Source organism: Pistacia vera, unplaced genomic scaffold (genome assembly GCF_008641045.1).
Source record: "Pistacia vera cultivar Batoury unplaced genomic scaffold, PisVer_v2 Contig654, whole genome shotgun sequence".
Lineage (NCBI taxonomy): Eukaryota > Viridiplantae > Streptophyta > Magnoliopsida > Sapindales > Anacardiaceae > Pistacia > Pistacia vera.
In genome coordinates, this window is record NW_022196506.1 from 122,205 (window position 1) to 148,076 (window position 25,872).

A 25,872-nucleotide genomic window follows, 5' to 3' on the forward strand; every position below is an offset into this window, starting at 1 on the left:
AATTTTTCTTCTTAGCTTCAATAATTCTGGCTGCCTACTAATATAATGGGAATAAAAAAAGCAAAGAGATATGAAAGAATATCTACATATACAAAATCATCTACACCTATCTAACTGTTTGAATATCATTCATATTGCTCTATTGTTTATTCTAGCAAGTGGAAATGTTGGTAGCCCACTTTTGAGCTGTGTGTTTTACATCTCTTAAGGTACTATTCAACTTAACAAAAAAATCAGCAGCCAATTGTAAAATGATGAATATACTGTATTCAATCCTTATTTTTTGCACACAGATACTGTCGGAGCAATAAATGGATAATTCGGAAGCAAACTGCGTTGTGTATTGTTATGAATTTTAAGATTCATCCCATTTGTATGTTTTTCACATATCCTGTTTAGAGAACCAAGAAAACATATTTTTTAATGTTGTACATATTTTACGACTGTTCATCCATCCAGAAGATCAACATACTTTTCATTTCCAGTAGTAAGCTTTCTGGCATTCATCTACATGGATTTTATTTGAACAACAGGCTTAATTTGGCTATGTGTCTTTGGCAGATTATGATGACGATTTTTTTATGTATACAGGTTTTAGAAGAAAGCAGAAAATGGTGAGGGCAAAAATACAACCATTCCTCAGGAAGGCCATCCTCATCTGTATTTCAATTTCGAGACTAGCACATAAAAAACTACGAGGACGTGTCGAAAAGAGATATTTGCCTTGGAAGAAGTTGGATTTAGGCCTTCTAACAAGTTTAGGTTAGGTGATGAAATCAATGGTTGACTAATCATTTGAAAGGAGACTGTTTAGTCATATGAGATATGATGGTATAGCATTTGATATATGAGTTTTTTGTGTAGTTTGGAAGTTGTAGGACAGACAGTGATGAGTTTCAAGCTATACAATGTCTTTAAATTAAAGAATCAGAACTTTGTAGTGACACCCCAAGATTTAGCAACCTGGATAGGATTTGATTGTGAAGTTGTTGGAAAACGTACCTAGAAATTGGGATTCCAACAAGCTTGGATTAATGTTTCCGGAATAGGACTTACCATCCACATAGGTGTAAATCTACAAAGTTACCGAATCCTGCTATGAGAGTATTTCACAGATATCTGACTTTCACATTTAATGGTAGGAAAGAGACAATGGAAATGTGACGGTTAAGGATTTATTGTTCATGGAAGCAGCATAGCAGGAGGCAAGTTAATTCAGCAAGTTATTGATTAAGAAGTTGGGAGAGATCCTTGCAGAGAAGGAGAAATATATTGGGGATGCTGTTTACGTTAATATGTGAGAATTTGAATATTGAGATCACCCCTAATGATGTAAACATAAGATTGTTTTCTACAACTAATGTGTTGGGGATGTGCATTGAATAGAATTGGTTTGATTAAAAAGATGTGTAGGACAATGGTATCTTATTAAAGATGAAATGGAGGGAGATGCAACGGTTCAAGAAGGTGTCAGTATTCCAGAAGGGGTTACTAAAGGACAAGTCTAGTGCGCAAAAAAGAAGAACGGGTACTGAACCTAGACCATCTGAGAATGTAGAAGATATGGCTTCTCATACTTTACAGGAAATAGAAAGCAGATTTGAGCGGATGTAAAGTTTCAAGAAGAGCGTTTTTCACGTACTGAGAGCAAATGTAAGAACTGCAAAGTGATTTCAACACGTTGCATCAAGAATTGAAGAAACAGTTGACATCATTGGAGACCGCATGACAAAGATTTTCAACATGATGAAGAACTTCTCAACAGCCTCCTCATCCTAGTAACCTCCACCCCCTGCATCATGATGAAGAATTTTTCCCTTTTGTTTATAAATAGATTGATTTGAGCGGATGTTGTTAATAAATTGTAGTTTGTTTATAAATAAAGCTGTCTTTTGTTTATAAATATTTGTCTTTTGTTTATACATATGTCTATAACTCTTTTCAATGTATATGTATATGTATACTAGACATACCCAAAGACATAAAAATTCAAATCTAAAAAGAAATGCATATCCAAAATGCCATAACATTAACGTCATTATCATGATTCACTATCCTACACAATCAATGACGAAAATACAAAAAATAAAACAACTGTATAAGCATACACTCAACTGCATTCGGTAGAAATTAACCAAGCATGAAAATTTCTAACAAATACAATTCTATATGCTTCAATTTGGCAAAAATATCAAACATCTCCCAACGAGACATGTTCATCATTTACAAACTCCTGTCCAGTATAGAAACTACTTTGTCCTGCGAGATTTGGAACTGGACCAGTGGACATCTGTCATTGTTTAACAACCACAATTTAGCATACGGTATAGAAAACTTAGGCATTTACAATTAACAGATATATAACACATACTTGTGTAGTAAAAACATCATTTGACAACACTTGAGTTTCCGCATCGGCCCGGAAGTCCATGAAAGAAACGGTTCCTGTTGTCGCTTAGACCGATGATCCTTTTCCTAAAAGTATCATAACACATTAATAATCAAGTTGATATATTCTAAACTTCAATAAGTAAATAATGTTTCAAAAAAATTACTGAATAATGTATAAGTCATACCAATTCTTTGTTTTTGTAATTTTTCTTTTTAACCCTACGTACATTTCTTCAACCTTCGACTGCTTTCTTCTACATGGAGGACGACCTTTGCTACGAGCTGCCTGTGGACTAATGATTAGGGTATTCCCCTCTTTAGGAGGACTGTCCCCATCTTGACTAGTCAAACCGGTTTTAGAAGAGATGTTCACTGTTGTACCAAGCTCTCCCTCACTTTCCTTTTGCTCCACTGTTTCCTCATGTCAATCATAATCTCCGTCATCATATTAATATCTTCCTCATTGTTTGATGCCAACATCCGCTACTGTCAGCATTAAATTAGACACTTATCAAACATTGTCCTTCAATGTTGGTGCTCCACCTATTATAACTGACCTTATTATTTTCGTATGACATCTATTCACATTCTTCCTCCAACCCCCGTAAAATGTACTTTTCCGGAACGTGTGAAACCCTTTTATGAATCAACACCATAATGGCAGTCTGCATAAAATCCCCCCGAACTCAACAAATGACAAGTACAACGAATGTCCCACGAACTTTCATTAAAGTATACTACATGAGGAACACGACGACTATTTCTCTAACCAAACATCTTCCCAAACTTGAAACTCCTGCATGAATCACATTTTTTCAGAAAAATAACTCACAATAAATCTTCCCGCAATCTCATCTTGAAGCTCTTTAAACTTTGCAGTGTGTATGCACTTTGAAATTGTTTCTCAATGGGTAATTAGTTATGCATGTATCCAAGATTTAAAAGATCTAAAATCAGCCTCTCTTTCTTTTTCCACTTTAGCTCGCAATGCATTATCATATTGTTCCACAAATTGTTTCAAAGTGGTTTTGGGAATTGACATACCCATCAAAAAATGCATGCATAATCATTACGTTGGTAGTAGCCATACCTGCCAGAAAGTATCTTTAAGAAATGCAGGCACCCCATCGTACTCTTTCTTTGTACAATCTACATAACCATGCATTATCGTGAAGGTTGTGCACATCAACAATTGGTTTCCACCGCTCTTCGAACTCTTCACCGTAAAGGAATCATACCAACATTTTGCAACTTAAACTTGATAGTTTCATATTCCTTAACCCCCTTACATTTCAGGTAGTTTCTTCATTATAGCCACAAACACCACCTATGTCTTGTACCAGGGAAAACAATCTCAATTGCATTTTGCATGGCCTTATTTTGATCAGTGATTATTCCATTAGGAGCGCATCCATGCATTCAAGCCAAGAACGAAATGCCATACAATTGTCTTAGTGCCTCATGATTAACCCACCAACCTAACAACGTAGAATGTCCATGATGATCAACCCCCATAAAAGCAGCAAATGGCATGTTATACTTGTTCGTCAGATACGTTGTGTCGAAGGTGATAACATCACCAAATTCTTATATGCACCCTATATCTAGCATCAACCCATAACACATTTATAATCGACTCTCTTCATCTACATCAATCATGACCAGAAATTTGAATTCTGCTTTTGCATTTTCCTAACATACTCAAGTACTGCGGAAGCACTCCAACTCCAAGTCGTAACTTTCTCACTTTTTCAATGTATTTCACAATCTTTTTCTAGAAACGTCAAATTCTCTACACCTTCTGCCTCAACTGAACATGACTGAAAATTTTTACACGGTCTAATCCCAACCACATCATTAACTTCAAGTCGCCTTTTCACATAAGGTTGTATCGTTCGGTTAACCTTGAAATATCTTCTTTTTGTCAGACTTGTAAGATCATGGTTATGTTCAAGTACAACTGATTTAATTTCCCATTTGCATTCACCATTCAAAGCTGCACTAATCCGACTCTTACAATCTGTTTTGGCAACAGGTTGTTTTTTCAAGGTTTTATGGACTTACATCTCCTCTTTCCAGAAAGAACATGCGACTGTCACATATCTCATCTCTCCACTTCGCCTTTCTTTGACGTACGTATCATTGCTTCAAATCCTATTTTGTTACAATACCGTTGGTAATACTTCACCAGACTATCAACTGAATCACACCATTCCAATATGAGCTCTACTCTTCCTCTGCACATCCCATATCTTCTAATTCATCACGTTCATTTCCTGATTAAATGGTTTAATAATACATAAAATTAGAATGTACTAATACAACACATCAAAATAAATAAACAATACGATACAATAAATTTACCTCAACATCATTGAAATGAGGCAAACTGGACTCTTCCACATTCTGAGGCAAACTGGACTCTTCCATATTCTGAGCCAAACTGGACTCTTCCATATTCTATAATTTAATGCAAATCCAATACTAGTGTTCACGTTCACGAAATCTGATTCATAACAATCACCAACAAATTTTCTCTATCAGTTTTTTTCTATTGGAACATTTATTCAATCCAAAATATAATACAAAACTAAATACATGGATAAGTTATATAAAAATTTCCACGGTAAAAAACTAAATAAATGTATAAATTATATAAAAATCGTTTATTAACCTGCACAAATCTCTCTAATCTCCCTTTCCCTGTAAAGAATGGATCTCTCTTTCGACTGTAAAAAATGGCTATGGTTTGATGAAATGAAAAGATGATAGCTTTCGTTCTTCACACGGTAGCTGGAAAATGAGGAGAAAATGTTTGTTGCGGGAAGAAATGGCTAAGGAATGCAGACGCAACACTGAGACGAAGAACAGACGGCAACGATGAAGTAGAAGGGGACGACGAATTTTGGCGCTGGTTTTCTTTCGCTCGAAGAATTTTAGCGCTTGTTGGAGAAGTGTATCGAAGAAGCTAATGTAAACAAAAAAATATTACTACAACGCGAATTTTTTTTTTTTTTTAATTTTAATAACATTATGGACGGCCGTCCATAAGGGTTGGACGACCGTCCTTTACAAAAGGGACGACCGTCCATTAATTGTGGACGGCTGTCCAGTGTTTAAAAAATATTTTTTTTACGAATTAATTTTGGACGGGCGTCCATTACTTACGGACGCCCGTCCACAATAAAAGGACGGCCGTCCACAACGTCCATCGCTTTTTTTAAGATTTGTAAAAGATTAATTTTGGACGGGCGTCCAAAAATTACGGACGGCCATCCACAATTTGTGGACGGGCGTCCCCAAAGAAATTTTTTTTTTTCATATTTAGGTGAAGGACGGGCGTCCATTATTTGTGGACGCCCGTCCAAAATTAATGGACGGTCGTCCATAATAGATGGACGGCCGTCCCTAAGCTTTTACAAATTTTTTATTTTTATTTTAATAGGGACGGGGGTCCATATTATATGGACGGCCGTCCCTATGCGAGGGATGGCCGTCCATATAATATGGACGCCCGTCCAAAATTAATGGACGGCCATCCCTAAGCTTTTACAAATTTTTTTATTTTATTTTAATAGGGACGGGTGTCCATATTATATGGACGGCCGTCTCTCGCATATGGACGCCCGTCCATATAACATGAACGGGCATCCATGTGAGTGAACGGTCGTCCAAATTTGATGGACGACCGTTCACTAGAAAAAAATTATAAAAAAATAGAAAGACGCGTTACACGTAGGTCGGTACAGAAATTCGGTGCTGATATTTCGATGTTCGTAGTGTTATTGTTTCAAATTTCAAGGAATTGTCAATTGGGTTCCTTAAAAAAAATTGTAAGATACCGGAACTGAACACCCTGCTTTAAACTATAGCTGCTTGCGGAACTTCCATTGTTGGAGCAAATTTCACTTAGTACCCCTGTATTTTTAGAAACTGCGAGTGCCAAGTTTGACGCTATAAGTTCCTGGCAACCCTATATTATTCAAGAATTACATACAAACCACCCTTTTTCCTTGATGCCGTTTGAAAAGCGTTAACGTTGCAGTAGTAATTTGGTAATCTCACTCCTCCTTCATTGACTTGTCCCCTCCTCATTACTTTCCTCATCACATATTATATGACCATTGGACAATATCAACTACAAAAATAAATAAATTTGATAACATAAATTCTTATTTTAATTGGTTGGTTTTATTGTCTTTTTGAAATAACATGGTAACACAGTAGTTGTCTATTTGTCTTGTTCGGTTAATATTCAATGCGTGATAGGGGCAAAAACGTAAAACACTCGTATTCTGTTACTTCATCTTTGACAGAGTTGATGAAAAGGGATGTTATCAGATAATTGTTAAATAGTTTTGGGGGTTAATTGAGAATAGTGCTAAACTTGGCATTCGCGTAAAACACGGGTACTAAGCGAAATTTGCTCTTCCATTTTTCACCTTTCAGCATTCCAAACAAGGCAGAATCACATCTAAACCAATCAAGAAAAAGTTTGAAGTCCAGGAAAAGCTCTGGATAATCTCAGCCATATATCGTCAACAACAAGCTACGGACATCGAAAATTTTGCACCGAAAATGTATACCAACCTACGTGTACGCATGACTCGATTTTTTTATGAATATTTTTCTAGTGAACGGCCGTCCATCAAATATGGACGACCGTTTACTTACATAGACCCCCGTCCATATTATATGGACGAGGTTCATATATAACGGATGGTTATTCCCATTTAAAGGACGCCCGTTTATAAATAAAATACAATAAAAAATTTTTATAAACATTTGGAACGGTCGTTCATCTATTATAGACGGCCGTCCCTTTATTTTGGATGGATGCCCACAAATAAAAGACGTTCATCTTTAATCAAAATATGAAAAAAAAAAAAACTTTAGGGATGATAGTCCATAAATTTTGGATGACCGTCCCTTATGTTTGGAACGGAATGGACGCCCGTCATGCTTTAAAAAAAGAAAAAAATTCTAAACATGGATACTGCTACCACGTAGAGAAAGCACAGTGCGGGATGTTCTTTTAGGTAATGAAGTTGTACCTGCTTCATCACTAACTAACCAGTCTGATAAGCCATCTAGCAGGAGAAAAGGGAAGGAGAAGAATATTGATCTTCCTCTAGAATCAGAGAATATTGGTGGTGAAGAGATGCCTGGTCAAGGCAATACTAGCTCAAGAAGAAGCAAACACCACAGAAGTCATGGTAAAGAGAGAAGACACAAAGGTTCAGAGAAGAATGTTGAGGGAAAAGAAGATAATGTTCAGAAAGGAAAGAAGAAGAGTAATCATAGCCATCATAGGCATAAAGCTCGACAAAAAAGCCCTCTAGCAGGAAAAAGCCATGGATACTGACACTATTCTTGGGAGCACACAGACAAATATACGGCAAAATAAAACTCACCCAGTAATATAACTACGAGTCAGAAGGTACTCATCAAGTTTCTTCAAACCAGAGGCTGAGTTAAGATCACCGAACACGACTGCCATCTCCAGCAACTGAGGTTTTTTCTGGAACTACAATCATAGAAATCAAAACTTAAGCATCCATTTCCTTTACTCGAACCATAAATTTTGAGAAACTAAAACTTACAGCAACATTAAGCTATCTCCAACAGAAACTATCATTTTTAGTAGCTTTAAACACTGAAAACTTAGAAAAATTAACCCCTAAAAAAAAAAACTTTTTAATCAGTAAAATTAATAAAGTGGTACAGAAGATCATAAGAGCCCAGTCACTTTGATAACAAATAAACATACAGCAACCTTAACCAGAGGATTAATTATTATTCGAACAAATCTTCTGATAACAAATAAACATACAACAACCTTGATTTTTCATGCAAGTAAAACTAAACCATTGATTAACCGTACTCAAAAGCGCATTCATGAGACGAACTCCAGTCCATAAATATCCATGAATATCTTCAACTTCCCCAATTAGCTCTCTCCCTTCATGAATCATTCATTTCTTCTCCCTTCAAAATTTTTATATATAATCCCTCGCTTCATTTTATCTCGTCAAACCCTGAACTGGAAGCTCTTAGTTGTATTAATGGCAGTTGTCAGGCAGCGCAGACAGTTGAATCTGAAACTCCCTTTACCAGAATCCGACCCTTGCCCACGTTTCCCCTTACCTCTCCCTCCAGCTGCCGCCCCCTCCGGCAATTCTGCCGCCATAACATGCGCAGACTTGGACAGGCTACAAGTCCTCGACCACGGAAATGGTGGAACTGTCTACAAAGTCCGTCATAAACGGACTGACAAGATATTTGCTTTGAAAGTTGTCCACGGCGAGAGCGACTCCACACTCCGCCGCCAAGTCTTCCGCGAAATGGAAATCCTCCGCCGTACCGACTCTCCTTTTGTCGTCCAGTGCCACGGCGTGTTCGAAAAACCGTCAGGGGATATTGCCATGGTGATGGAGTACATGGACGCCGGCACTCTCGAAACATTACTGCAAAAAAAAGGGACTTTCTCTGAACAAAAACTCGCATGCATGGTTTCTCGCACTCACTGTATAAAAACCAAAATAATGGACGGAATGGACGCCCGTCCAATTAGTTTTTTATTTTTTTTATTTTTATATTTTGATTAAGGAGGAGTGTCCTTATTTACAGATGCCCGTCCAAAATAAAGGAATGGTCGTCCCTAAAGGATAAACAATCGTCCCTAATTTTTATAAAAAAAAAAATTATTCTATTTTACTTATGGACGGACATCCTTTAAATGTGAATGCCCATCCGTAGTAAATAGACCCCCGTCCATATAATATAGACAGAAGTCCATGTAAGTGAACGACCATCTATATTTGATGGGACCGTTCACTAGAAAAATATTTATTATTTAATTACGTGTCTGGACTGATGGTGTGAGTCAATGGACACGTAAACTAATACACATTTTCGGTGAAAAACCCCGGTGACTGTAGCTTTATTGATATTGTCAAACTGAAACCTCAAAACCAACACCAGAAATATAGCAATGAGGCAAATGATTGTAGGAAAAGCTTTGATGAGATACATCAATCTTATTTTAAAATGTATGTACAAGCATGTAAACCGAAGACAACATTTATCAAGTATAAACTAGCAATCAAATCCAGATGAAGCCCAGACTAAATCCCCATGAACAAAGGGACAGGCTGATATAAAAATAAGAGATTAGTGACAGTAGTGATGAAACCAGCACAATTTCCCCAGTCCACCGCATCCTTCTTCCTCTTCATCACCCCTACTGTGAATCCACCATAAGAGATTAGTAAGTGAGTTCCCATCATCATAACCGTTCAAGTTTCTGATCTTCTGCAAAGCATTTTCTTTGTCATAAATCCCTTCCAAAGCATAAACAAAACCCTTCCATCCTTCTCCAACTCCCTCTCTTCCTAAAGCCGGTAATGTCCACTGCACAAGTTCTCTCGTGAATCCAACATCAGAAAACAAAACCTCAGTGATTGGCAATAGGGGGAGCAGTTGAATGCCAAGCCTACACTCTCTCCAAGCAGGAGGAGCAAACCAGAGTCCACTATCTCTTTTGTTAGCCCACAAAACACCTACCACTCTATTCTCTCGAGTGAAATCTTTGTCATACAGAGTGTCTTGCTCTCTTATATGCCACCATGTCTGTGCTGCCTGAATCTCCATTGAGGCTAGCATTGATCCAGTGGCCACAAGGTGGGTGTCTCCATACGCTAGCCCCATCAAAGCCGCTGAATAGTATGCGTTCACAGCCTCACTTGTGCTTTCTTGATTCCTCCCATCCCCAAATTCAGTTAACCCTCCAGCCCAAGAATGCAANATTGCTCAAATACTTATGATATTCTCTTGTACAGCTAAGGCCATGCCATTGATATAAAGTGATTCCTTGACAAACTAATAGTTTTATTCCATTTTTTCAACTAAATTTCCCCACCTAAATTATTCTATTTATCTATCTATGTATGAATATATGGAATACTTTTTTTTTTTTAAAATAATTTTCTAATTTCAATAACACATATAAGATACAGTTGTCATTGTTTCAAAATTCAATGATACTAAAAATATTTATTAAAAAAAAAAAAAAGCCATGGTTCTTGCAGGCTTATAAGTTTCGAAATCACCTGATGAAGTTGTCAACTTAGGCACTGATCTTCTCCAAGGAAGTTGTTACTAATAAACTTTTAAGGAATTGTTTTATGAGGAGATTATAATTTAATAGAGGTGTAGTTAAAAAAATTTCTTATTTCGTAATTCATGTTTTAGTAGTACAATATTAGAATTTTAATTCATGTTTTAATAATATTAGGATTTCAATTCAGAGCTTCAATTGTCTACTTTTGAAACAGATAGAACATCATGTTTTAAAACCAACAAAGATAACTGTTATTGATGGAATTGTAAATGTAATTGCTGCATGACAACTGATGTGAAGTCATAGAAAATTTTTAATTGTTTTAAGTATTACAAAATTAGGACCTCCGATTTCGATGAATTGCAAGTTACAATTGAAGTGAATGAGGAGAATCAAATAGTCATTGTAGAATTGAGTGATCAGATTCTATAACTTTACTATACTAATCGAACGAATATTAATATCTTCCTTAATCATCCAAATGAATACCAAGTCATTTAACAGAAAAAGAAATCATTTCTACAATTAAATAAAAAGAGAAAGAAAATAATTATAAGGATGATAGTATGGAAAAACATATGTTAAATGGGAGGCCAGGGACAAGAGAGATGATATTTCCACGAAGGATTCCTAAGCCAAGACAAAACATAAGCTCGTCTGGAAGAAGCCTGACATCTTAAACTTCGCGTAGTAGTAATATATTAAGTACAGGTACACATAGACAGTTGCTGAGGTAGCAGAAAAAAATGCCAATGTTAATTCTCGGCATTTAACTGGAAATTATTTTTTTATCCGATTCAAATTCAATACAAAACGATTCCGATTCCTCATTTTTTTATCAAAGGTTAAGTGTCTCAGATCTCTGTGTTTAGAAGCTGTGAACATTACCCAAGAGATTCTTGAGGTTTTTAATTACAGTTGCCCACTTCTAGAGCAATTACTGTAGCATACATACTCTTCAAATTTTACAACTTTAAAGGCTGTTGGTTCATCAACCCAACTCAACTACCTAGAAATCCAGTGTTGCCACTAAATTGAAGTTTCTTCCCCGAGTCTTGTATATTTTAAATAGATTGGACGTGAGATCAAGATACATCTTAACAATGTATTAATTGGTGGTTCTGCTTCTCTTTTGGTAGTTCCAGTAATGAACTTTATGTACTCAATTTAAGAGCATTCTCCTTGGCTCAAGATTCCCGAGTTCCACAAATATATACTGGTTAATTGTGGTTAGTAATTAATTAAATTTAAATGGTTGAAGTTCTAGACGAAGCCTTATTGGTTTGGTTTCTCACACGATGAATACTTGTCCTTATTTGCATAAATTAGCATTAAAGGTAATTAAATTATATCAGATAATCTGTTGCAGTTAATTAATTAATTAATGTATGCAGGTACTATATATGTGTCCATTTTAGCGGAAGAAAAGAAATATATAGATATGCAAAAATGTCCTCATGAACACCTGAAGGTGGTGGAATTTGTAGGTTTTGTCGATTTCCAGCAGAATTAAAAGTCGCCATCGACACAAACATCCTTCATTAACAAACTCCCCCAATAAATAAAAAATAGATAGTTTAACCCCTAAGGTTGCCCTTATTTGCTTAATGACACAAACATCCTTCATTTATTAAGTATTTTTGGTCCCCTTATTTGTTAAAATTGATACTTTAACCCCTAAGAGTGTGTTTGGTTTGGAGAATGTTATATTATTGGGAATGTTATATTAATGAAAATATATATTACTTTGAAGATTGTTGATAATGTTTAAAGAAATGTATTTGGTTAGGTTGGAATAAATTGGTGGATATATTATATAGATTACTAAATTGCCCTTATTTATAATAAATCCCATTGATATTACTATGCAATATAAAAATAATAAGAAAAAAAAATTAAGTCAGTGTTATAAAAATATTAGCTTGTGGTATGACTATTCCGGTATTTTTATAATATTTTAGATTTTTTTTATGAAGAACTAAATAAATATAATTCAACAAAATCGAACTAACATCCGCCTATATTTTATCCAAATGGTCTATAGCGTTCTATATTTTAGTCTCGAATAACATCAATTCAAGTATATAATATATTCGTTGATCATAATCATATGATTTACATGTATTACTAATATATAATAATGATACATAATTTGGAATAAAAAACTTGCTTTCTAAACTTGAGAAGAGAACATTATTTATTCCTTTTTGACTCGGTTACATGGTCAAATGACTGCTATAACTTGCCTGAATCTCTTTAAAAGATCGTGTTGATATTTTTGATTAAATTTTTTTTATTACTAGACGTTTCATAGAAAAAAATTTACCACAAAGATTGTACAGGTTAATTTACATATATCTCAATTAATCTTTCGAATCTCTAGAATTACTAGTTGGGTAAAAACTCTATGCTCATTTCTATTAACACATTACAAAAAAAAAGGTTTATTAAGTGATAAACCTGTAGAAGAAATAATTTAACAAATATTTATTAATTCTATAAATTACTCATAATATACATTTTGATATCAGCTTGAGATTCATGTACCATCTCAAGATGCATCCAAATTAATCTTTGGCATTTCTATGAATGAATAATTATTACATATATAAGAGATAGGCTCTTGATTTACTGCACGGTTTTCGGAGCACGTTTGGTCCTGGAAGCCAACATATATAGAATTTATTCTTTGAACTTGTCAGGAAGGTTAGAGCCAAAAGTGAAATTATGTAGGCTCCGTTTAATTCAGAATTTTGTGTTGTTGGGAAAGGTTTTTTTAAAAAAGTTAAAAAAAAAATTGAATTAGGCGGGTATTACGATGTAAGATTTATAAATTAATAAAATACCCCTTATGTTTGTTTTTTCACAAAACATCCTCTATAATAAAACATTAAAAGTTAACAAAAATACCCCCAACCCACCCTCAAATACGGACAGCCGACCACCACCGTCAGAGGGTGGCCGGAGTAGCCGTATCGGCGCATGATCGATTGGATCTTGCTGGTCGTGCACCGATATGGCCTTTTCCAACTAGATCCACGGTGGATCTGGCCGGCAAAGGCCAGATCTACGGCTAGATCTGGCCATTGACGGCCAGATCTGGCCGTATTTGCTATTCAACGACGCCAACAAACGGTTGTCATTGATGGTCAACGACAACCATTTGTTGGCCGTCGTTACCGACTAGTTACGGCTAAAGATCTGGCCGTCAATGGCTAGATCTTTGGCCTTAGATCTGGCCTTTTCCAGCTAGATCCACAGTGGATCTGGCCGGAAAAGGCTAGATCAGCGCACTACCGGCCAGATTCAGCCGGTAGTGCTCCATCCTACCAGATTCCGGCCATTTTCCGGCAGTGGTAGCCGGAATCTGGTAAATGTGGATTGTTGGGGTGTTTTTGCAATTTTTAAAAAAATATTTATGGGTATTTAATTAAATTAACAAATTTAGGGGGGTTTAAAAAAAGTTGAATAATATTTAGAGTTTTTGAGTATTTTACTTTTTAACTTTTTTGGGAATACTAAAAGTAGTATTCCTAATTGGCAACCAAATGAAGCCGTAGTTTTGGCAATTGGAAAAACTATTCAATACCTTCAATGCCAAAATGATTTAAGAAATAAAAAGAAAAAGTTGAATAAATCAGGTTTGATGTTCAAAAAAATATAAGTAATTAATTTGGAAAGAGACTTACAGATTTTGTTGAATAAGCTTCTATGTTATTTTGTTTTGTATTCCGTTCAACAATAGTATATGTTTTGTTAATTTGCACATAATTCCAGTAAATGAGGTTTTGCGTAAGTAGAGACTCCAAAGGCTAATATATACATAACATAATACGACAATAGAGATTGAATCAATCTCAAGATCAGAACACCATAACTAATATATGCCATGAAATTTCATAAACATATATAATGTTGAGATAAACGACTAACTTTAACAGTTTCTTAGTGTGCTGAATTATTGAGCCTACTAATATCGTATTGAGCCTTCACCTAATAGTTTGAATTTTTAGGTGAAATGATAACTTAAGAGTACTAAATAGTACATCATATATATATTGATTAAGTACTTGTACCTTGTATTATTAGCTAATACAATACAAAGATACACCAAACATTGTACTGTATTATTTAGTACTATATAATGGCTTTACACAGTACAATCTGACCTACCCATCGGCATTGAGGTGTTTGATTTTATTTCAAAAGAAAGAAAATGCCTTCGTAGGTTGATCACACACACCCTTATAAGATTCTAAGACGGCTTCAAGGCCCTGGAAATCTACATGAAAGTTGGAAAATCCAGCTTTTTAGCACAAGCTCTCAAATTCTTTTCTTGTCCTTTCTTTCCCAGCTGAAAGATGTGAAAGCATTGTCATGTCCAATTTAGAAGTATACGTAGAATACTTGTTTGAAACAGGTTCTTCTAGCATTACTACAGTTATAATAATCAGTTTTCCATGTTTTGGCGGTACTGTGTAACAATTCTTCAGGAGCTTTATGCAGTTTTCATTGCTCCAATTATTAAGTACATGCTGTAAAAAAAAAAAAGAGATAATAACAATTATGAAAGAAAGAGAAAGTGAACCATTTAAGTCATTGAATGTTGAATGTCAAATTCTAGTGAAATAATAGTTAATTTCCAAACAAACCTGCAGCATAATTGCGTCTGCGTTTGGGACACTTGAAAACATATCCCCTCCAACATGTTCGATACCTTTACAAAAGTTTTACTGTGTTTTAAAATTTTACACAACTCTGATTAGGTATCTAGGTGTATCTATGTATAGAAATGAATACCAGGAAAAGTTGGTGCATTTTGTATAACATGAGGCAAATCAAAATTAATGCCCTTAATGTGAGGGTACATAGAGGTGATCATGTGGAGGCGTTTGCCTGTTCCACCACACCAACATCAACCAATGATGCAAGTCCCTCATATCCTCTGTATACCTGTAGAACCCCCTTCATCAGAAATTGGGAAATACCATCCAGCGCCTCATTCACAATTGGATCATTGCTCATGTACTCGTACAAGGTAATACCATTAACTTTCTTGAACAAATCACCAACCCCTTCGAGAATCCCATCCTTCATATTCAACCTGTACATTATACAAACAAGAGATTAATAACTCAACAGAAAAAAGAATAAAAAAAAAAAACTACGAAATTAGGTTTTGAATACATTTCAATGCATATACCAATGAATTTGGATCCTCTCATAATTTGAACTTTCGTGAAATTTTAAGAATTTCATGGTATGGTTGAATTTACACTTATCAATGATTCAAATATATTTATTTGTAACATTCTGATTTAGTTGTTGTGCGGTCAATCTGGAGAGGATAATTCTTTATTAAAAGAGAAGATATTTAGATTTGCTCAATTTGGAAGGAAGATATTCAGATTGACTTAAACTCCAAGTAAGGTAGCCCAAGATCATGCAACTTCCTAATTCTACGTATTTGAATCTTATATCAACTCTATCATGTAAATGGGTGCTATATAAACCTATTATAACTTGTTTTTAAGGGGGTTGGACAAGTGTTTTAAGCAAATTTTCTTAGGAATTATACTATTCTTTGTAAACTCTCAAAAGCAATAAGATAATAGTGGACATAGGCTCAAGTTCTAACTTGCCAAACCACTTTAAAAATTATCTTGTGTTCTTATGTATGACCATTTTTTTTTTAAATTCATTGCTGATTTTCATTAAATCACGCACACATCTATTCCGGTTCTGGCAGGGTCAATCAAAATTCTCTGGTTGCTGTAAATTTATGTATCAACATTTTGGCACTAGAAGGAGGGCTTGAACACTTTGACCTCTCTCTGTTTTCTAGCAGTTTCTTTTCCATCTTCCAACTACTAAAAAAAAAAAAAATAATAAATAAATAAATAAATTCAGCTGTGGCTACAATCCATGTCACCAAATCAAACTATGGAATTGAAGCCACTTACAGATGAGCAGTATTGAGCATTATAAAGTATAAGTCTGGCAAAATGGAAAACATAAGATTTGTAGATCTTCGAGTAAGCTTTCCAACGGTTCAAGAATCATCCGAATCTGAGGTCTGTGGCTCAAGTTATTGTCAAGATATTGAAGCCTATTTCTCATATCAAGCTCTCCATGCTTTTTGATCAAGTTATGCTCTCAGATTAAGCTTTTCATGCTTTCTGATTGAGCTATGCTCTTAGATGAAGTTCTCCATGCTTTTTAATCGAGTTATGCTCTCATATCAAGCTCTTCATGCTTTCTAATCGAGTTATACTCTCAAATGAAGCTCTCCATGTGTTCTGATCGAACTATACTCTTAAATTAAGCTCTCCATGCGTTCTGATCGAGCTATGCTCTCAGATCAAGCTCTCCATGCTCTCAAATCAAGCTCTCCATGCTCTCAGATCAAGCTCTCCATGCGTTCTGATCGAGCTATGCTCTCAGATCAAGCTCTCCATGCTTTCTGATCGAGCTATGCTCTCAGATGAAACTCTCCATGCTTTCTAATTGAGCTATGCTCTCATATCAAGCTCTCCATGCTTTCTGATCGAGCTATGCTCTCATATCAAGCTCTCCATGCTTTTTGATCGAGCTATGCTCTCAAATCAAGCTCTTCATGCTTTCTGATCGAGCTATGCTCTCAAATCAAGCTCTTCATGCTTTCTGATCTTACAATGCTCTTAGATCAAGCTCTTCATGCTTTCTGATCAAGCTATGCTCTTAGATGAAGCTCTCCATGCTTTCTAAGCAATGCTTTCAGATCAAGCTCTCTATGCTTTTTGATCGAGCTATGCTCTCACATCAAGCTCTCCATGCTTTCTTATTGATCTATGGTCTCCGATCAAGCTCTCTACATTTTCTAATCGAACTCTTCGCGCTCTCAAGTCAAGCTCTTTATGCTCTTTGATCAAGCTCTTTATGTTCTCAGGTCGAGCTCTTTATGCTCCCTGATTAAGCTTATAAGCTTGCTTATTCGCTTGAGATCATGTGTTCAAGATCTCTTAGATCTCTTAGATCACACCAAGCATAACTCAAGTTCTTCAGTTAGAGACTGTAGCCTATAGTGCAACAGCCATCCAGATCAAAGACATGAGTTTTTAAAGCGCAATTACGCACCCCAAAAACTAGGGGACTATTGTTGTGCGGTCAATTTGGAGAGGATAATTTCCTATTAGGAGAGAAGATATTTGGACTGGCTCAATTTGGAAGAAAGATATTCAGATTGACTTAAACTCCAACTAAGGTAGCTAAAGATCATACAACTTCCTAATTCTACGTATTTGAATTTTATCTTAACTCTATCATATAAATGGGTGCTATATAAACCCATCATAACTTGTTTTCAGGGAGGCTGGGCAATTGTTCTAGGAAAAGATTCATCATTTGTAATTCTTATTCAACAAGAGAAACAGTGGACGTAGGCTCAAGTTTTAACTTGCCAAACCACTTTAAAAATTGCCTACTATTATTACTTGTATTTTCTCTTTAATTATTCAATTGTTGATTTTTATTAAATCACGTGCACATTCATTCCGGTTCCGACGGAATCAATCAGAATTCTCCGGTTGTACAGATTCTGTATCAATATTTTGGCAAAAGAAGGAGGGCCTGATTCACATCAACTCTCCATGTTTTTCCAACAAGTCTCATTCTTCAGCATCCGAGCTTCTTTTTCTAGAATCACGTGTCAAATATGAAAATATAAGTAGGATAAAGTCTGAATCTGGCTAAGCGGTAAACACAAGAATTGTAGCCCTTTGAGTTAGCTTTCCGATGGTCAAGAATCATCCAAATCCGAGGTCTACAGCTCAAGTTATCGTCAAAATATTGAAGCATGTTCCAAATCAGAGCTCTTAGACCGCGTGGTCAGAATGCTTAGATCATGCACTTTGATCTTCAGCTTCAGATCAAGTGACCAAATCGCTTAGATCAAGCACTCAGATCTCTCAGATTAGAAAGAGCTCTCGAGCTCCCACGCTATTGAGCTCTAAAGCTAGCTCTCTAGCTCCTAAGCTATCGAGTTCTCTAGCTCCTAAGCTATCGAGCTCTCTAGCTCCCAAGCTATCGAACTTTCAAGCTAGCTCTCAAGCTTTCTAGCTCCCAAGCTATCAAGCTCTCAAGCTAACTCTCTAGCTTCCAAGCTATCGAGCTCTTGAGCTCCCAAGCTATTGAGCACTCAAGCTAGCTCTCTAACTCCCAAGCTATCGAGCTCTCAAGCTAGCTCTTTAGCTCTCGAGCTCTCCATGCTTTTTGATCGAGCTATACTCTCAGATCAAGCTCTCCATGTTTTTTGATCGAGCAATGCTCTCATATCAAGCTCTCCATGCTCTCTGATTGAGCTATGCTCTCAAATCAAGCTTTCCCTACTTTCTGATCGAGCTATGCTCTCACATTAAGCTCTACATGCTTTCTGATCGAGATATGCTCTCAGATCAAGCTTTTTACGCTTTTTAATCGAACTCCTAGCACTCTCAGCTCGAGCTCTTTATGCTTTCTAATCGAGCTCTTTATGATCCCTGATTAAGCTCATAAGCTAACTCATTTGCTTGAGATCACGTGTTCAAGATCTTTCAGATCTCTTAGATTGCGCCAAGCATAACTCAAGTTCTTCAATTCGAGACTGTAACCTATAGTGCGACAACCATCCAGATCAAAGACATGAGTTTTTTAAGCACAATTACACACTCCAAAAACTAGGGGCCTATTGTTGTGCGGTTAATCCGGAGAGGATAATTCCCTATTAGGAGAGAAGATATTTAGATTGGCTCAATTTGGAAGGAATATATTCAGATTGACTTAGACTCCAACTAAGGTAGCCGAAGATCATGCAACTTCCTAATACTACGTATTTGAATCTTATCTCAACTCTATCATATAAATGAGTGCTATATAAACCCATCATAACTTGTTTTCAGGGGGGTTGGGCAATTTTTCTAAGCAAATTTTCCTAGGAATTATATTGTTCTTTATAAGCTCTCAAAAGCAATAAGATAACAGTGGACGTAAGCTCAAGTTCTAACTTGCCAAACCACTTTAAAAATTATCTTGTATTCTTATTTATGGCTCTTTCTTTTTTCTTCATTGTTGATTTTTATTAAATCACGTGCACATCCATTTTGGTTCCGGCAGGGTCAATCAGAATTCTCTGGTCAGTGCAAATTTCTATATCAACATTAATCACAATTCCCAACATTTATTTGTTCAAGTAATAACTCTAGATAAGAAAAAGATCATGATCCATACCAAGCTGGCACGCAGCTAGGTGGTAAAAAAGGAGCGATACATCAGATTAGCGCATGAGTTCATCATTATTGTTGACAAAGAGTTGAGAGGCGGCTGTAAGAGCATAAAGTTTCTCAATTCTACTGTCTTCGAGGGTGCGCAATGAGTCGGATAGCATTGAATGGCTAGCCAGGAAATACAGCACACGATCAAGCATTGAAGGTGTGGATGGGCTATTGGAAGGTAGTTGAGACGCTACCTTAGAGGCTGAAATGTGAGCACCAGGGTCTGCTTTAGCAATTATTTTAAACAAATTCAGCTCGATGGCTGCTTTGAGGACCATGGGGAACACAATTGAGTTGTAGAAGAGCATGGCATCAACAAATACTTCATTTGCTTTGTTAATGGACAATGTTTCTTTGTTATCTATAGAGCCCATCTTCTATCTTTTGTTATATTTTATCTGCAGTTGCAGAATAAATTTAGATGAGTGTAACCCTTAAGTAGGCGCTAATTCCAAGATTATTGTTAAGCTGCTATCCACCTAAAACGATAGTAAGTTGTCATCCCGCCTAAGCTTAAATAACCTTTAAATCAACGCTAAAGTAATTTCAAGATTATTGTTAAGTTGCCATCCAATTAAAAGGGTAGTAAGTTACCATCCAATTAAAAGGGTAGTAAGTTACCATCCAGGCCATTTAAGCTTGAGTAACCTCTAAATTTCAAGATTATTATTAAGTCCTCTCACATCAAACTTTTTTTTTTTTTTCCCATTTTCTTGAAAGATGGTTTGTGAAGACTCAACATATATTACACCAGTAATTATAATCATAACATTTATTTTTATATTTTAATCAGCATTTGTATGATGTACAAAAAAATCATGTCTAAGAAAATCTAGTCAACTTTGCAAATTATTAAAAAAAAAAAAAAAAAAAAAAAAAAAAAAAAAAAAAACCAGTCAATTATGATGACCTAATTGCGTAGGAATCACATAAATTACTTTTTATAATAAATGTGTGGAGTAAACGACATATTCTCACCCGAGCTTTAGCGAAATCTCAAGTTGATACCTCTAGTTATATTTATTTCAAATTTTCACCCTTAAACTAACACCATTAGTGATTGTTGGAGGTGGTTGGAAATGGTAAACGAGGTCAACAAGTGAAGGTATGAGTTTTGTATAGGAGATTGTGGGGAGTCCATGGGTGAACTCATAAGTGATTTTTGACTTCGAAATCAATCAAAAAAAGCCAACAACCATCGGCTTGGACGCTGCTAATGTGAATCCGTTTTTGCTAACATGAGCCCATCTTTTGTCAAAGAAATCACTGGCGTACTTTAGCATGCTAACGTGCGCCACATTATAGTAAAAAGTCAAGAATCTATTAAAAAAAATGACATTACTTTAAAAATGAGAATCTGAAATAAATGCAATCAGAGATATAACTTGGGATTTTGCTAAACCTGGGTGGGAATATGTCATTTGGTCTAAATGTGTGGAAAATAAAAGAGTTTTTAACACAAATCATTCCAAACGTGGGAAGTTTTTTCCATTTTCTATTACAATATTCATTAATTAATTTAGCAAGAGATTTAGGACCCACTTGGATGTCCTTTGAAACTATTGTATCGATATTTGTAAAAGTAAGTGAAAAGGATATCATAAAATATAGACCTGGGCATTTGGGATTGGTCCTAAAAACTCAGCCCAAAGGAATGGTCCTAGGATCGGTCCTTGTAGGGCCTAGTCTTTTGATCGGGCCCTCCTCCAAGGCCCGGGCCTGGGACCAAACCTTTTTGCTTAATTTTGAAAAGTCTTATGTCAAATATCTAAAAACCCTTTGAATGTTTTGAAATTGACAAAAATATTAAGGGTTAAATTGATATTTTACAAAAACAACAAACACCCCCCCCCCCCCCAACCCTTGGCGTTCCAATTCTCATTCATATTTTCTTCGATTCAATTTATATTTATATTTATAATTTATTTATATTATTCAATTTTTTCTAGTTTTCAATATTATCTCTTATTCATATTATTATTTAATTTTTTTAATTTTAATTATTTATTATTTTATCATAAATTCATAATTGAAGGGTCAAATAAGTTCTACATTCCATCAATTGAAGAAATGGAAGGGTTCGATCCATTTTCACCATTTTCAGAGACAACAGCTGCAATTCAACGACAACAACCACATTCAGCTGAGACGGGGTGCAACCAAACACAAGCGAGCTACAACTCCACAACCTAACCCCCCTGACAGTTAAAGAGGGTTGTGTCCGATGTATAGCGACACTTCACCAAATTAAAACGGGTAAAGGCGAATGGGGAGGTGGAAGAATTGTGTGGGGTATGTAATTTCTATGGAACCGTTATCGACACTGAGAAGGAGGCTTTGACGATGCCACGACATTTGGAGAAGAAGCACCCCAAATAATGCAACTGTCCGGTTCATCTTCAACTAGACTAGGTAAGCAAATTCAAACTCAACTTAATTTTAATCCACAATTCTCAACTCTATCAACATGGTAATACAATGCACTCTAAGCACGAGAAGAAATAGCAAAATACATGGTTGCTACGGACTCTCCCCTTTCTTTATCTGAAAATCATTTTTTTATTCACTTGATTAAAACTGTATTTTGTCCAGCATATACCTCTATTAGTAAAAGTACAAGTAGAAGAGACATACTAAAACTTTATAACCAAATAAATATTCAACTTAAAAACGAATTTCAAAATTTTAGGAATATATCTATTACACTTACTTCGGACATATGGGCTTATAGATCAAAAACAGATTTTTTAACTATTACAATAAATTACTTAGATCATGGTTGGGGTTTACAATAAAAATTGATAGGTTTTAGACCATTATATACTGCACATAATGCTGACACTATTTATTTTACAATACTTGAAATTTTACAAGAATATGTATTAGTTGATAGAGTTGTAATGCTAACGCTAGATAATGCAACTACTAACACCGCGGCTATCTCTTTATTTGAAAAGAGATTGGATCCATGTGGTAAAGGTAAATTTTTTCACCAGAGATGTGTTTGCCACATCATCAATTTGATTGTTAATTAAAGTAGGTTTAAAAGCTATAAATTCAAAGATTGAGAGGGTGCGCGTGGCTATCGGATTCATCTTCGGCAGTAGCAATAAAAGATGGCAAGAGTACATCAAATAGTATAAACAAGAGGATCCATCGGTTCGACCTTTGAAGTTATGTATGGACATGCCTATCCATTGGAACTCCACCTACTTGATGTTGGAAAAAGCTTTGTCAACCGCAAAACAAATTATAGATTTCATCAACCAAAAGAATCCGCAGGAAGTTGTCAGCTATGATAATTGGGTGGTTTGTGAACTTTTTTATTCATTTCTTAAAGTTTTTTATGAATCCATTAATACATTAAGTGGTATTTATTATCCTACTACTAATTTAGTGTTAGATATTTTACTTCAAATTTCTAAAACTTTTGCTAAATATATATATATAATGACGTTTTAATGGAAATTGTTTCAAAGATATAAAAAAATACGAGAAATATTGGTTAAATATTTCATTCTTATATGGATTAGGCCTTGTTGTAGATCCTAGGTTTAAATTACAAGTAGTTAATTATATAATTACTGAGATAGGCCAACATTTAGGATATGATTATACGTATTATTTGATTAACTTTAAGCAAAAATTGGAAAGCCTTTTTCCTTTATATCAGAGCAGGTACAATGGAACTAGAACGTCAAGCAGAGATGACCCTGATGAAGACAACTATCAAGAATCAAGCATGTGGACGTATATGGAACATGGCGACGGAAGTAGCAACTCCAGCTAGTATATACGTAGACCAAATAAGTTGAATCGTTATCTACAAATGGACATGTCCTACATGATGAAGAATGAGAAACATGAGATTGATGTGCTTCAATGGTGGAAACAACATCAAAGTCGATTCCCCATTGTAGCCCAAATGGCACGTGACATTTTATCTGTGCTAGTTTCTACAATTGCATCCGAGTCAGCATTCTCAATGAGTGGCCGAATTGTTGAAGACAGAAGATACTCTTTAACCAATGAGATGATTGAAGTGATAACGTGTTTACGGGGATTGGACTCATGCAGAGAGAAGACTACAGCAGCACCCTGAAGATGTCGAACTCTTTATGAACACATATTTGAATGATATAAATATTGTCGATGATGAATAATTTAATAAAAACAAATTTATTTAATTGTTTATATCTAAAGTGTGATTGTGTGAATATTACATTTATGTTAAAATTAATTAATTAAATTATCTCTTTAAAGTTTAAATGTAAATCCCCATATTTATAAATAATTATTAATTATAATTAACCATTAATTTATTTATTATTTTATTATTTTTTAAAATTAATTAAAAATTTACTAATCTCTCAGGGGTAGAAAAATTTTCCAAGCCCCTAAAAATTACATAGACCCCCCTACATAATTTTTTTGTAAATATAAAAAAAAAAATTAGGGGGTGAAAAATAATTTTTCAGGCCTGTAGGACCAGGATCGGTCCAGGTCCCAAAATTTCTCATGGGCCTAGGACCGATCCAAGCCCATGAGTGACTTGTCCCAATCAGGCTCAAACCCAAGCCCGGTAAGGACCAGTCCCTACCCAGATCTACTAAAATATATTTCATATATAAAAAAATTACTTAGAGGACTTTTTGTTTTAGAAAATCAACCATTGATTTTTTTTTTTTTATTTTTTTAAGTTTTCTTTAAATAAACCTTTATCAAATACTTTTTTAAAATAGAAACAACAAGGATTCAGATTCAATTACATAACCAAAAACCATTATTTTTAACTTCTCGAAGAAAACGAGATTTTAAATAAAGTTATTATTTTCATATTCTCAAAAATTAATTGAAGCTTTTATAAGTGTTTTTCAAGCATTGTAGGGTTACACAAGTATGACGGAGCTATACGAAGGCCACCCAACCAACAAAGTTTTAATTTATACAAAAGACATGTCTTTTCATTTTTAAATATTGATTTTTTTAACCTTCTCGTTCGTTGAATTTGACACTAAGCCCCTAATTAAAAAAAAAAAAAAAAAAAAAAAAAAAAAAAAAAAAAAAAAAAAGGTGACTTCCTAAATTTATTTTCTATATTTGAACAAATTATTTGTTGAACATTACATGTGGACCCCTAAAAATAAATTCCCTGCCTCTGACCCTATTCAGCACGGCTCTAGTTTTTAATTACATTAATTAATGAACATTTATGATTTAACAGAGCTTCTTATCTTGGTGAAGTTGGTCAAGACTTTCGTTTTGATTTTTGAACTTCTAATCAAATACTTGTAATTTATTGAGAGTTAGAAGCTTATTATTATTATTTTAATTGAAGTAAACAAATATGCTTATTTTATTATAAATCCAATACAATTTATTTTAATTACTTTAATTTTCAGTCACCCAGACACATAACACATTAGTACGAATGCATGAATTAGTAAAAATATTATTTTACATTATCACGTGAAATACTACTAACAAGGGGCAACCACTGGAAACTTATCTGATTATTAATTGTAGAGTTCCGAATGACTAGGTCAGATATGCACAAACTTCATCAGTGGCGTAACATTAGTCAAATCTATTAAAAACTTAATAATAGAGTTAACAACGTTTTCCCAGCAAACAAACAAACAAACAAACTAAAAAAAACTTTAATCACGTTTTTTCACCTTCAGATTTTTAAAATACCACTTTAGTATTTAAAGCATAATTTTGTTAGTAATTTTTGTTATAAAGAAGGGTAAGATGATTAAAAGTCTATTATAAGTAAGAGTAAAAAGTTCAACAAACATTTTAGCCGCCAAAGAAGAAGAAGAGAAAAGAAAAGGGACTATGCATGTTAGCAAGAGATGGCAACATTAGCAGCATCGCAGTCGGCTGTTTTTGCTGTTTGCCAGCTAATCCCATCATTCAAAATCACTTCCAAGAAAACCCACAAAATCCCCACTACAAAGCCCAAACCTTCATTTGTCATCTTCACTCACCATTCCCACCACCTCCAATCGCACGACCGACTGTTCAAGGCGGATATTTTTGTGTTATTGTTTGATCTTCTTTGCCTTT

The 25,872-nt window shown here is 35.0% G+C and overlaps 3 protein-coding genes and 1 pseudogene across 3 annotated transcripts; 1 reads left to right on the plus strand and 3 right to left on the minus strand.

Annotated features, from left to right (window-relative positions):
• Positions 1-8,456: 8,456 nt before the first annotated feature.
• On the plus strand, positions 8,457-8,933 carry LOC116111913 (mitogen-activated protein kinase kinase 9-like; the record flags this gene model as incomplete). The annotated part of the gene is made up of 1 exon (XM_031398075.1): positions 8,457-8,933. A coding segment is annotated over exon 1 (477 nt), but the record flags the coding sequence as incomplete, so codon positions are not given.
• A 421-nt stretch (positions 8,934-9,354) lies between these two features.
• LOC116111938 lies at positions 9,355-10,191 on the minus strand. Its single transcript, XM_031398098.1, has one exon. The coding sequence runs from the start codon at positions 10,099-10,101 to the stop codon at positions 9,565-9,567; it is 537 nt and encodes a 178-aa protein (XP_031253958.1). The 5' UTR covers positions 10,102-10,191; the 3' UTR covers positions 9,355-9,564.
• Positions 10,192-14,823: 4,632 nt separating this feature from the next.
• Positions 14,824-15,772, minus strand: LOC116111916 (annotated as a pseudogene).
• Positions 15,773-19,802: 4,030 nt separating this feature from the next.
• Positions 19,803-20,174, minus strand: LOC116111918 (caffeic acid 3-O-methyltransferase-like). The gene has a single exon (XM_031398076.1). It carries the CDS (start codon positions 20,172-20,174, stop codon positions 19,803-19,805), a length of 372 nt encoding a protein of 123 aa, XP_031253936.1.
• Between the last annotated feature and the right edge of the window lie 5,698 nt (positions 20,175-25,872).